The 12,651-nt window shown below is 38.1% G+C and overlaps 1 protein-coding gene across 1 annotated transcript; it reads left to right on the top strand.

The window, feature by feature from the left end:
- The first annotated feature begins 3,901 nt into the window (after positions 1 to 3,901).
- On the top strand, positions 3,902 to 11,095 carry ARHGAP11A (Rho GTPase activating protein 11A). Its single transcript, XM_031553591.1, is given in 9 exon segments — positions 3,902 to 4,005; positions 4,008 to 4,061; positions 4,160 to 4,306; positions 5,603 to 5,677; positions 6,327 to 6,494; positions 6,764 to 6,899; positions 7,236 to 7,344; positions 8,126 to 8,273; positions 8,667 to 11,095. Coding segments are annotated over 9 exon segments (2,487 nt in total). The 5' UTR covers positions 3,902 to 3,917; the 3' UTR covers positions 10,229 to 11,095.
- The last annotated feature ends 1,556 nt before the right edge of the window (positions 11,096 to 12,651 follow it).

The raw sequence follows: 12,651 nt of genomic DNA, 5'->3' as shown, positions 1-12,651 counted from the left end.
CGGCGCGGAGCCCGGGTGATCGAGGGCCGAGGGGCGGCTGGCGGCTGCTGTCTCTGTGCCCGTGGTTAACGCGCTTGCCGTGCCCTCCGGCACGCGTGCTTCTGAGGCCTTGCACCCCTGGGCCGTGCAGCAGCTCCGCAGATTCCGCCGTTTCACTCACCTTAGCGCCAGCGCTGTGAAAGTGAAATCAATCGCTGTGCCATTTGCTGGAATATGGAGGTGCTACGTGGTTTCCAAAAGCTTTGCCTTTTTTCTTAAAGTTGACTTCTTAGAATCGTGTCCTGCTGGACTTTATTTGCATGGTTTTCTTGGCATAAGATGTGCCAATGGGTATTTTGTTACAGGCCTGTCCTTCCTCTGCCTGAGCTCTGAGGAATTAAATCCATCCTGTTACCTTAAATGCCTACTGCAAAATCGCTGAAAGGATTTTCTGTCTCAGGCTTCTGAGTTAAAAACATAAGTTATCTCAGTAGAGAGCGGTCAGAGCACCACGGAAGTCGAATTCAGAACGTTGATCTCCTGGTCTAATTCAGAACATTGATCTCCTAGAACCTATTTTTCGAATCAGGGAAGCAGTCACTACCCAAGACCTAAATAAGATCCCCATGCAAGTGGTGTGGCACAGAGCTGAGCACTAATGGTGTCAGCTTTCTGTAGCACTATTTCCTTTGAGGACGCTATGAAATGCTGCAGTAACCCGTGGTCAAAGTCAGCTGAAGATATTGCAAAACTATGTGCTCGTGTTGGGGTATGTGGAAAAGGGAAAGAGGAAGAGTAAAGCCAAAATGAACTTCCTCCCCCTTGTCAAAGTCAATGTAATGGATCTAGGTTTTTTTCTTAATATTGGAAGAGGAGGTTATAAAGACTGAACATGTATTGACGTATGCCCATATAGCTGCCTATAGAGTTTAAGTACTATAGGAGGAAGAAAATTATTATTAAGTAATAAATGAGCAAGGTAGGAGGTGGTAGAGAATAACACTTGTTTTGCCTTGTATCTCCCATTGTAAGGAAACAGACATAGTTTCATTTTAGTTCTTATAATAAAGCATGACTTTTGATATGACAACCAAAGCCTGGTAAAACAAGTGATGTTATAGAACTATAGAATGGCCTGGGTTGGAAGGGTCCTCGAAGACCACCCAGTTCCAACCCACTGCAGGGTTGCTATCCACTGGATCAGGCTGTCCAGATATCGGTTACAAATTTTAAGTATTGAATTGCAAGATGCTGGAATTCCCTACTACATCATTTCGTAAACACAGAAATAGATTTTTATCTTGGAGTTAATTTTCTTTTTGTGTTTATGGTAGGTACCTGGATTGCAACAACAGAAGCGTTTTTGCTCCTTATCTATCACGTGATGTTTGTTTTCTGTAGGACAGATAGGCCAAAGGTGGCCTGAAGGGTTAGTTATTAACTATTTTCCCTACGTGGTCAGCACTTTGAATTTCAGGCATAGATAACTGGGAGTCTGCATTCATTTCTGATAATAAAAGTACAAGTTGAGAATGACAGTAATCCTTCTGGGTTGGGGTGAGCTTGTGTTTTCTGTAATTTCAAATAGGAAAGAGGTAAAGAAATAAAAATACAAGTTGTTTCAATTATAGAAACTCACAATTTAATGTAACAACTTTGCAGTTACCTCAGATAAACATTTAAAACCAACAAAAAAAAAAAAAGGTGAATACTGCATGTGTACTCTGGTAATAATGACTGAAGAGATTGCATGTTTTCTACTGTGTTACAAATACTCTGTCTTGTTACAAGGTGATAATTTTATAATGGTTTCTTAAGTGCACATACTGAACGGAAGAGCTCAGAAACATTCTCTGGACTGTTGGGTCCACTAACCCTCCATTAACCCTCACTGAAAGAGCAGTCATGAGTGCCTCAAATGAAGAGAAGATTTCTTTTAAGGAAGTTGTTGTTTTGTTTGTTTTATTTATTTTTAAAGAGAAATTTGACTTGAGCAATTTGAAAAGGTGAGATTCCCGAAGAGTCTGTTAGTAAGTACCCTCACCAACTTTGTGGTCTTACAAGGAAAATGACTCCTTTCAAACTAAAAATAAGCAAAACTTACTGCAAAAAATCCTGTATATTATTTTACGGTAACCTGGGGTGTTAGCTGTAACTAGAATCAACGTAGGCTCCAACACTGACAGGGGATGGAGCTTTTACTGACAACACTTCTTATTTGTATCCTCTCAAAGATTTTCTTTTTTGTCTAAACTATCCTTCTGTTTGTGGAATATGTGTGTTTCTGTGATAACTTGTTAGTAAGCCCATCAACTTTGCATAACGCTGAGTTTTTTTTTTATTTTAGAGTAAAGTCTTTGGAACATCTTTTTATGCACTGCCACAGTCACTGGTGCCAGAATATGGATATATTCCCAGGTAAATTAATGTTATTTAGAATTACAGTTATTTGGTCACTCTATAAATATGATCTCATTGGAGGAGGTATAATATTCCAGATTTGTTAAATAATGTGTGGGAATAGGAACAGCTCCACTTGGGAGAGAAGGGAAGTAGTACTTAGATAGGGATATCAGAGCCTTGGCTGCCATTGTTGAATGTAAATTCCCCATTTACTGTCATGGGGAAACAATTCTATGCATTATGTTTTATCTATTTATCATAAAGTGCTTTTTCTCTGAAAAATATATTCTGAAATTCAGAAGTATACTGCTGTTCTTTCCTTAGCTTTCTCGTTGATGCCTGTGAATATCTGGAAGAACACGTTCATACTGAAGGACTCTTTAGAAAGTCTGGATCTCTGGTTCGTTTAAAAGCCTTAAAGGTATTCTCTAAAGCTTTTTTTTTTTTCTTCAGTTATGTCTCAATAGATTGTTCATCTTCCCAGATTAGCAGAAGAAGCTTGTGACTGACCAAAGTTGTTAGCAGGTATAGATGCTGGACAGTGTGATGGGATTTAGTGATGTTCTCCCCAGAAGGATGTGAACAGTGGAGAACCAGTAAATAAAAGCTTCTTGTCTGATAGCATCATCTGTGCCTCTTTATAGATAGGTTTTAAAAAAAAAAAAAGATAAGGCTGGTGTGGCCTACAGAATTAATGCATAATCTTAAAATCTAGCAATATACTGAATACTTGAAACCATGTTTCTTCTGAACAATTTCAGAGTAAGCTGGATCAAGGTGAAAACTCCCTCTCAGCTGCGCTACCGTGTGATGTTGCAGGGCTTCTTAAGCAGTTCTTTAGAGAGCTGCCAGAACCCATCCTTCCACCTCATCTACAAGATGGCCTTCTCAAAGCTCAGCAGCTAGCAAACGGGAAGAAAGTTGCAACTATGTTGCTTTCGTGCTTAATGACTGAGAGAACAATTGAAGCTCTGCGATACTTCTTCAACTTTCTGAGAACTGTGTCCTTAAGGTCTGTGTAATGTAAAGTAGTGACTGTAAATATTCCTAAATTCAGCGAACTTCTCTTTTTAGGCATACTTCCTGTGTTTGGTTTTGACTTGAAAACTTTCGTACTTGCAGCCATTTACTGTAACTCTGGCACAGTCTTTTCCTTCCTGAATCCAAAGGGCTTTCTTACAAAACCTCCTCATGCTGGAATTTATTTTAGTCTTTCATAGCTGTGTTTATCCTTCTTTGAAAAGCTGAGGAGTGACTTAAACTAACATAATCTCATACCTTCCATTTCCAAAAACTGTTGTGCAGCTATAACATACTGAGTTCAAGAAGTGCAATTGCTTTGCCTAGGTTGCATAAGCATACCCACTAATCTTGGTATGTGAGCACACAGATGAGTGGCTCCGGTTTTATTTTTTTTTTTTTCAGTCAGTGTTTGTTGCTTGCTCTTTTCTTCATCTTTCTCTCTCTGCTGCTTATGTCCTGATAATTTGCATTAAAAAGTACACTTTCTTTTTTTAAGATCTAATGAAAACAGAATGGATAGCGGCAACCTGGCAGTGATTTTTGCTCCCAATCTCTTGCACTCGAATGAAAATGAAAAGTTGTCAACGAGTACAGAAAAAAAATTCGTTTGCAGGCTGCTGTGGTGCAGACATTCATTGATCATGCAGAAGAAATTGGTAAGTGATACATGTTTATTAAGTTATCTTGTACTTACTCATATACAACTTCTTAAAATTTGAAAATAACTTTAAAAAATATTTCTTAACAAATTCAGGACAGGTACCAGAATTTATCTTGGAAAAGATTCCTGCAATGTTAGGTGTTGATGCCTTTCAGTCTACTCCCTCATTGAGGGGCTATGAAGACAGTGAAAATGAATCTCCCAGTGAGTGTAAGAGGAGGAGGCACCGAAGCGTTGGGGGTAAGTATGTCGTGTGAAAGCTTTAGCAACTGAAACAGGTTTTTTGCAGCTTCAGGTATGGTGACCCTGGGCAGATTAGACTTTTGTAAATTGGAAACTTTCAAAGAATCAGATGTGATATGCTGAACACTGTCACAGTTGTGTGTCTTGTGTATGTAGGATCATGAATGTTTAGAGAAATGCACTGTAGACTTAGCATATATTGCATATGTGCAGATTTTCTTAATCCACTTTATTAATTTCTAAGTACTTTCCAACACATTTTACGTGAATACAATTTGTTATTACTGAGTTCTGAAATATTTAATGTAGGAAAGCAAATCTTTATATTGGAAAACAAATTGATTTCAGTGAGACTTGAAATTGAAACAACTCCTACTGAGCTAGTTTAGTTGATTATTTTATTTTCAGATAACACAGCTTTAATAGAAGATATTTAAATACACTTCGGTGAGTTTGCTCATTTCTAAAAGCTCTTGGTTTAACCATTTCTAAACCTAGGTGGATAAGAAAGTGTGTTTTCTAATGGTTTAAAAAGGTAAGGATGAGAAGAATTTCATTGAGATTTGTATTTCATTTTTTCTTTAAAATGATATAGTGCTTCTTACATTGAAACTAAGAAGCTACATTGGTCATTAGAATTATGAGAATTACACAATTTAATTGTAACTATAATATGGATCTTGTATGTACTGTTATAAAAATGAGTGTATGTTTAGCTAATGCTTGGAATGTTTAACCTGACAATAATTGACTTTGTCTTTGTTGCTGTGTATGTTTAGCCAAGACATGCTTTTGTGTAATGTTTTGTGAAGAAGGGATGTCACCCAAATTACAAAGTGAGAAATGTTTGTGACTGTTCAAATTTAGAGGAGAAGCATTTAGAACTTGTTAATTCTGTAGAATAGGTTCTGGTAATATGCAACATCTGTTTAAGGTCAAAATGCAAACCTCTTCTCAGGTACAAGAGAATTGCTTAGTGAGTTCTGTGAGAAAGTCTTGAATGAATACCTTCTGTGAGTGTACCTACAAGAAATCAAGAAATTGAAAGGCATAGATCTTTATAACATTCAGTAGAATTCTGTGGGTTTTTTTTTTTAAGCAGAATTTTTCTGCTATTGTGAAAGCAGCATAAATATGTTGATAAGATCTGGGCTGCAGGTTTCTCTATGTAAAACAGCCGTTTAACTGATTTGTTTTAACTTGCGTTCTTTCAGAGATATAAATTTCAGTTGCAAATAGAGCAAGACAAATTTCGTATTTAAATTTGATTCCTCGGTGTGTCTTGCATTTCAGATATTGTTAGTGGAGCATTGCATAAATTTAAATCTAACAGAACACCCTCCACTACACCTCAGCAAGAGAGAAGCGGTAGGTATTGGTGTATTTGTGCTAAATAGAGCGCATGCAGTATCTCCTGGATTTGTACGCTATATCCCACAGTGCCGCTCAAGAATTTTAACTAAAGAGAAATGATTGCTTCAATTGTATAAAACTATGAATATAGACACACTTCTGTTCAGGATACTGCATTTAGTTTAGCTCTTGCAGCAGCTACAATCACTGCAGTGCTGGGCTGATTCTAGTATAAGTACTTTGTGCTTTTTGTCTAACTTGCATTAAGGCTTCAGAAGCGTAGCATTTTATTTTGACTTGAAAATTGAAGTACTTCCTTCAATTTTAGTCCTTCTTAAACTTACAGGAAAATGACTGCTTTTTGTTTTTTTTTTGTACTGCCTACATTATTAACATGTGGCTTTGGATTTTCCTTTCTGGTACGCTCTGGTATTTCTGGTACACTAGCTTGCGAAGAAAACAACCAAGCAAAAAAAAAAAATCCCCCAAAAAACAAAATGGAACCAACTTAGCTATACTGACTGCTTTTGCCTGTTCAAAATGCATGCACTTGAACTAAGGTTTTACAACGACTTCTTCTGGGGTCAAGAACAATGCTGTATTCTAGTAGTAAACTCTTACTCTTTCAAGCTGTTGTTGAAAATTTTGGTTTTGTTATTTTCAGTCCTTTCATCTGTGACTCCAGTGGTTCTTACTCCAAGTACTAAGCGTAAGCTTCCAGCTGATTGCTCTCAGGGCTTGTCCAGTAAGAAGAGAAGATCTTTTAAGCACGGTTTTGGTTTTGAGTTGCTACCAAGCGGTATTTTTAACAGCAACTCTACACCAGCATCAGGTAAGTACAATGCCTTAATTTTTTCCCTTTGCTGCTTGAAGTGGTTGTTTTTCTGTAGTGCACATTTAATTACAACCCAACTCTTCTATGAATGCTTCAAGCAACAGTCCCATTTAATATTAAACAAAATGGAAGTCAAAGTAACTTCATCACTGCAGAAAACAAGTAAATTGTCTGATCTACTAAGACTCTTTTTCTTTGCTGTGTTATCTGTTAAGTACTTATTTGAAAACTTGATTATTCTAAGATCATGTATTTTGTTCCAGCAGTTCAGTTTGAAGCAAGCCCTTGTGTGTCTCTTGAATCACCTCAAGCTTCATTATCTCCTTCAACGTGTGGTGAAAATCACTTGTCTAGCACAGGGAACAGAAGAAGTAAAAGACTTGCAAGCAAAAAGTTGTACAGGTGATTAACCTTAATTCTCAAATAACAGGCAAATTGATCTAACCTCCTTGACTAACTTATATAAAATCTCATTCAGTTTTTAAAATTATTTTTTAAAAAAAAACAACAGACTTTTATAATATTTTTCAAAATCATCATAGACAGTAAAATCTAGTTCAAAATATTTAAAAAAAAAAAAGTATCATAGTGGCTTCAAAGGGAACCTTTCTGTGCCTACTAAAAAAGCTTGATATGAAGGCAATAGAAGTCATCAAAACAGAGGAAAGAAGTATAAGAATGTTGTCATTGCCCTCCTAAAGAGTTTTCAGAGTCACTTCTTCCTCTTTGTCTTCCCAGGGCTGAATCAGGAAAAACAGGTTGCTTTTCTCCAAAGATTAGCCGAAAAGAAATGGTTCGTAGGTCATTACGCTTGAAGTTTGGTTTGGGGAAAAGCAGTAGGGACATGGTAAGTATGCTGCTTTTATTACGGTGCAAACTTTAGTCAGAAGTTTTGGGTACTGCTTTTCTAGCAGGAAGGACTAGCTGGAAGGACTTGATTGTGAATGGTGGGGTAAGAGTACAACTGGATCTGCTATCTAGTGCAAGAAGCTGTAGGTTTGTTTCCATAGCAGTAACTGATCATTGCATTGCGTTTGGCTGGTGTGGAACAAGAGGCTGGCACAGTTGTGACAGCTGACCTGAAATGACCAAAAAGACCAGTATTCCATGCCATATAATGTTACTCTTAGCAATACAAATGAGGTGAAATATTTTCTAAGTGGCCAATGCTCAGGGACTGACTGGTCATCAGTCTGCTGATGGTGAACAATTGTTTTTGCATCACTTATGAGAGTTTTTGTGAGGTTTTGTTTGTTTTATGATGGTGTATTTTTTTCTTTCTCTTTCCCATTCCAGTTTTCTCTCGTGACCTGCTTGAGATAGAATGAGCAAGCAAATGGATAGGGACTTATCTGACAGCTGGAGTGAACCCAATGCAGTTGCAATCAGTAGTTCTGACTGTTTCTGAACCTCTGATTTTGTAGAGGCTGTGCATACAGTCACTATATTTAGAGAGTGGTTAAGTCTACCTTGCTGCAGGTAGACTCTTTTTCTGTGTAGGTCTACAGAGATCAGAGGAAAGATGAAGTATGGCCAGGAAAAAGCTGCTGCCACTATGATTTGCATAGCTTTATCCTGGTGATTTCTTTATAAGTGGAATTCCATTTTCTTTTTCATTTTCTTCCAAGAACGTTGCATCAGGATGTGCAGTTGGTAATAGAGCTGAAAATATTGGAAGGCGTCTTGCTAGTCAACAGAATTGGGAAAGCGGAGCTGAATGTGCAAAAAGAGGTGTACTCTTCAGCCCATGTATCAATGAAAAAGTCTCTAAGAAAGGTAAATACCTAACATAAGACAGTGGGAGGGTGGGCTTTTTGTAAGGAAAAGTAACCCCATGCAGAGAACAATTGGATTAAAAATGTTTCTAGCTAGTAAGCTAAAAGCTAGTAAATGCTAGTGGCTTCTGTGGGTAAAAATTGGTTTAGGACAAGCTTTTGTTTTTAATGTATCTTAGTTGCTTGCTTCTGCTGGTTAAATATGATGAGATGTGAAAAATCTACTGTAAATTTACTGTAAAGAACTGAATTCACATCTCTAAAACGACAGAGTTTAATGGCACCTTTAAATTCAGTGCTGCTATGGTAACCTTCATTAGCAAAAAATTTTCTTATAATGGTCATTTTAAATTGCAAGACATTATCATTAAACACCTGTAATATTTATTTTAAGGTTCAAAGAATGTGAGCAAGTCAGAAGAAAACTTGTTAACTCCAAAACACCACAACAAAGTTGTTTACAGAATGTCATGGAATAGTCCTACTGTTACAGATTCTCAGGAGATCAGCAGCAATGAGGGAATTCTGCCAGAAAACAGTTCTTCAGAATCTGCTTTCATATTTGAGAAGCTACCAGTTCTTCCAGGTGAATACAGACTTACAGCTGAAGATCAACAAGACAGCAAGTTAAATCTTTGTGAAGAAGCAAATAATTTAACTGCAGAAACATTACTGAAAGTTAAACAAGCTTTCTCCGGGTCTGGAAGTAATCTTCACCATCTGAGAGCTGATACAAAGTCGTCTTTCTCAGGTGTAACAGATGAAACATTAAAGGAAACTCTGTGTCTCACAGGGCTCAGTCCAGAGAAAGAATTGGTAGCTGGAGTCTCTCACAGTCCAGCAAAGGTAGAGTCCAGAGAGCTGTTCCACCAACAGTGTCAATCCTGTGATATTGATAAACAGCAACCAAAAAAAGATGAAATGAAAACTTTGGAGAGAAAAAGCTTCCGAACTTCTCTTGAGATTGAACTTCAGGTCCAGAAACCAGATATAAGAAATATAATAGAACTTCCTGTGACGCAGGTACTGGCCAGAGAAGACAATTTGGCTGTTCAGAACAGTTCATCAAAAGATGACTTAAAATTACATTCCTTTGGAAGAAAAGAGGAACTAGAGCTACTGCATTCACAAACAGCTGAAAATGGTACGGTAAAATGCTGTAGTTCAGAAGAAGGTACTGCTAAACTTCCAGGGGCAGGACAGCTTCCTGCATTGCAGTTGCCTGTACCAGAAAATGAAGTGGGCAACCAATACTTGCAAGCTGAAAATTCTGCTAAAACTTTAACTAAGGCATCAACTGTTCCTGACCATGGAAAGGTTTCTGACCACATACAGTGGTTTAACAGGCTTTCATTAAATGACCCAAGTTCTGCAAGCAAAACTAAACCACCTCTTAAATTCCAACGTACTCCTGTTCGACAGTCTGTAAGAAGAATTAATTCCTTATTGGAGGCTAACAAAAGACCTATAAGCTCTCAGCTCAGTATAGTTAATGATGTTGGTTCACCACTTGTAAAATCTTTGAGCTGTGATTCTGCACTCTCCTCCTGTACAGAAAAACCCAATAAGAATTCCAGTGCTTTGTCACTCAAGAGCAAAAGTACATTTGACCAAGTTTCTACATCTCATAGTCAGCTTGACTTAACATCCAAACCATGCTGCAGACATCTATGTCTGTTAGACAAGCCTGATGGTTCTGTAAGAACTGCTGGAATCTACAGACAGAAAGTGACTATTCATCCATCAAAGTCTGTTCTAGAAGATCTAACCAATCAGGAAACAGTGAAATCTTGCTTAAAAGTTAATACAGATGTAAATATTCCAGATTTTGCTCCAGAAAAATCTACAATCACAAGAAGTGTTCCAGGAAAAGAAAAAGCTCGTTACAGAGGCTCTCCAAAGAATCCAATATCTAAAGTAAAACTGCTACCAACTGCAAAACCAGTAGACTTATAGGATTAATTATGATTGTGAAATGGGCTTATTGTAACTTGGTTACCTTTGGGAAAATCTACATTGTTTTTGTGATTCGTACAAGTCTATACCTTGTACATAACACTTTGAGGCTTAAGTTGAGGTTTTTTTTACTTATGCTTCTTTTATAACTGCTAGTCAGTTTGTTCAAATTGATTTGATTTTTTTTTTTAGTGTTTTTACAAATGTTTGCATTTGTTGCTTGTTTACCTCAGCTTCTGAAAAGCACACTGTCCCAGAACAAATCTTGCAGCATTTAGCCTGAACACCAGTTACAAACAGACATAATGGACGTGTAAAAGACATGTCTTGCTGCTGGATCTTGTTGATTTCCTTTACTTCCTAGTTTCAAGTGTACTGTAGCACTATTTTGATGTTTAAGTTGGGCCTATTACCGATTCTCCTTCTGGGAAATTTTCTTTATTTCTATTGGAGTAAAAACTCAGGCAGTGAAAAGTCTTAACTTCTTCAGGCGCCGCCTTCTGCAATATGTACCAAGAATCTTCAGTTGTGGGCAGTAAAATGTTTTACAATGAAAAGACAGTCTTAACTTATTTCTAGAGCAATAGAATAGTGTGAACTAGATGGAGCAGAATAAAATTTTAGATGCTGATGTTGCAAGGGGGGTGATTGTATGAAGCCATAGTCTGTCAAAAGTTGATTTGCACAAGCAATTGTTTACATCTTTTGAAATGAAAACTGTTTGTCATCAGCTGTAAGATTATTTAAGAGTGAACACTTGAAACTTGTTAGCCTTCTGTATGTGCAAATTGTTTGGCAAAATATAAGAGCTGAAAGCACTGGATACTTCTGGTTTTAATAAAACCATGGGTTTTGTTCCTTCTCTGAGCCCATTCTTCTGTAGTGACTTAGAAGTTTAGCTTATGTTGTCATATACACAAAGACTGCGCAAGCATCAGTAAGTCTGAAAGTGCTGAAAACAGAAATAGTTCTATTCTGGCTCTCAAAGATGCATGTTGGTGATTTTTCATTACTAGCAAAAGGCATGGTATAAAATACAAGAGTAAGAGCAAGAGTAGGTTTTTAAAGTGACCTATTAATGACAGGTCTGGTTCTGCTTCTTTTCTCGATCTCCGTTTTTTTCCTTATTTGGGGTGGGTGTCAGAGCAGGGGTCCACAGTAGCAACTATTGTAGATTCTGTTTTAAGCTGTCATGCAAAGAGTTTGAGGAACATGTAGTTTGTGAATATATATTGCTGCCTTTATTCATTATTTTCTCCCATAAATGTTGAAAGTTGTTCTTGTGTAAGGTGAAGGCACAGCAGATCTTTGCATAAGTCTACCAGTCGCTTCTGATCTGCTTTCTGTGTTTCAGAAACTTTAAGCTGAATCATCTGTAAAGTAAGATGCTACAATCCAAATTCCAAGTTATTTTCTTTTGTCAGCATTTCAGGCTGTTATGGTGGATAGTTGAGGGTGTGAGTATTGCTAACTTAGCTCAGTGTCTTTGCTTACTAATAATTGGTTTGAGATCCAAAGCAAGCAAGAAAGTAGGCTCACTTCCAGAAGTCAGCAGGCTAAGGCTACTGGGAGGCTTTAAAATAAATGAGACGTTACCTGGAAGTGGAAAAAAAGCAAACTATTTATGACCACAAATTGGCAGACTTAAATCAGCAAGATTTTGGTGGGGGCTGATAAACCAACCCTTAAAATCCAATGAAGACTGTCCGAGGAAATGCTTAGCTTTGATTTTGAGGTTCCACAAAATTGTTAGACATATGCTCACCTTATCTTGTAACCAGATGTTTGGAAGAAGGGAGTAGAAATAGCAGGTGCAGGATTAAGCAGGAGAGACCTGCACTGGGCAAGTTACAGATATGGAGAAAGAGACCAGAGGGTAGGAAACGAGCATCGGGCTGAGAGCAGTTGCTGGGTCTGTGCTCTCTGAAGCATCAAGGCTGGGGGTTTCTGTGGATATCTCCATTCTAAAATTGAAAGGCACGAAATTCACAGCAGCAACAGTTATGTTACACGAAGCAGTCATTATATAAAACACTCATTAGAAATGATTGTTTTGCTGAGTGCTATGAACTACAGACTTCTGATACAGAGAGATCCTCTTACAGTCTTTCCTCCTAACAGTAGCTCGAGCTGCTGTTTGCTGATTTGCTCACACTGCAGCTCTTTACCTGCAAATGCTGGGAGCTGCCGTGCCGCCGCTTTGTGTCCTGCCGTTACGTAATGCCGCCGGCCCGCAGTTGAGCTGCAGAGCATCCTACTCGGGAAGAAAAATCCGGGTGAGAAGACGAGCGCGGCGTTGGAAACGAGCTGACATCCCTGTAACGGTGTCCATCTACCAAAAATAAGCCGAAAGTTGCCGGAGCGTTGCATTCGGCTTGTCGCAGAGGGTCCTGAATGCCCGTTAGACAAACACGGCGCCAGGT

Source organism: Meleagris gallopavo, chromosome 5 (assembly GCF_000146605.3).
Source record: "Meleagris gallopavo isolate NT-WF06-2002-E0010 breed Aviagen turkey brand Nicholas breeding stock chromosome 5, Turkey_5.1, whole genome shotgun sequence".
Classification (NCBI taxonomy): Eukaryota; Metazoa; Chordata; class Aves; order Galliformes; family Phasianidae; genus Meleagris; species Meleagris gallopavo.
This window is presented reverse-complemented; position numbering and strand designations above follow the sequence as displayed.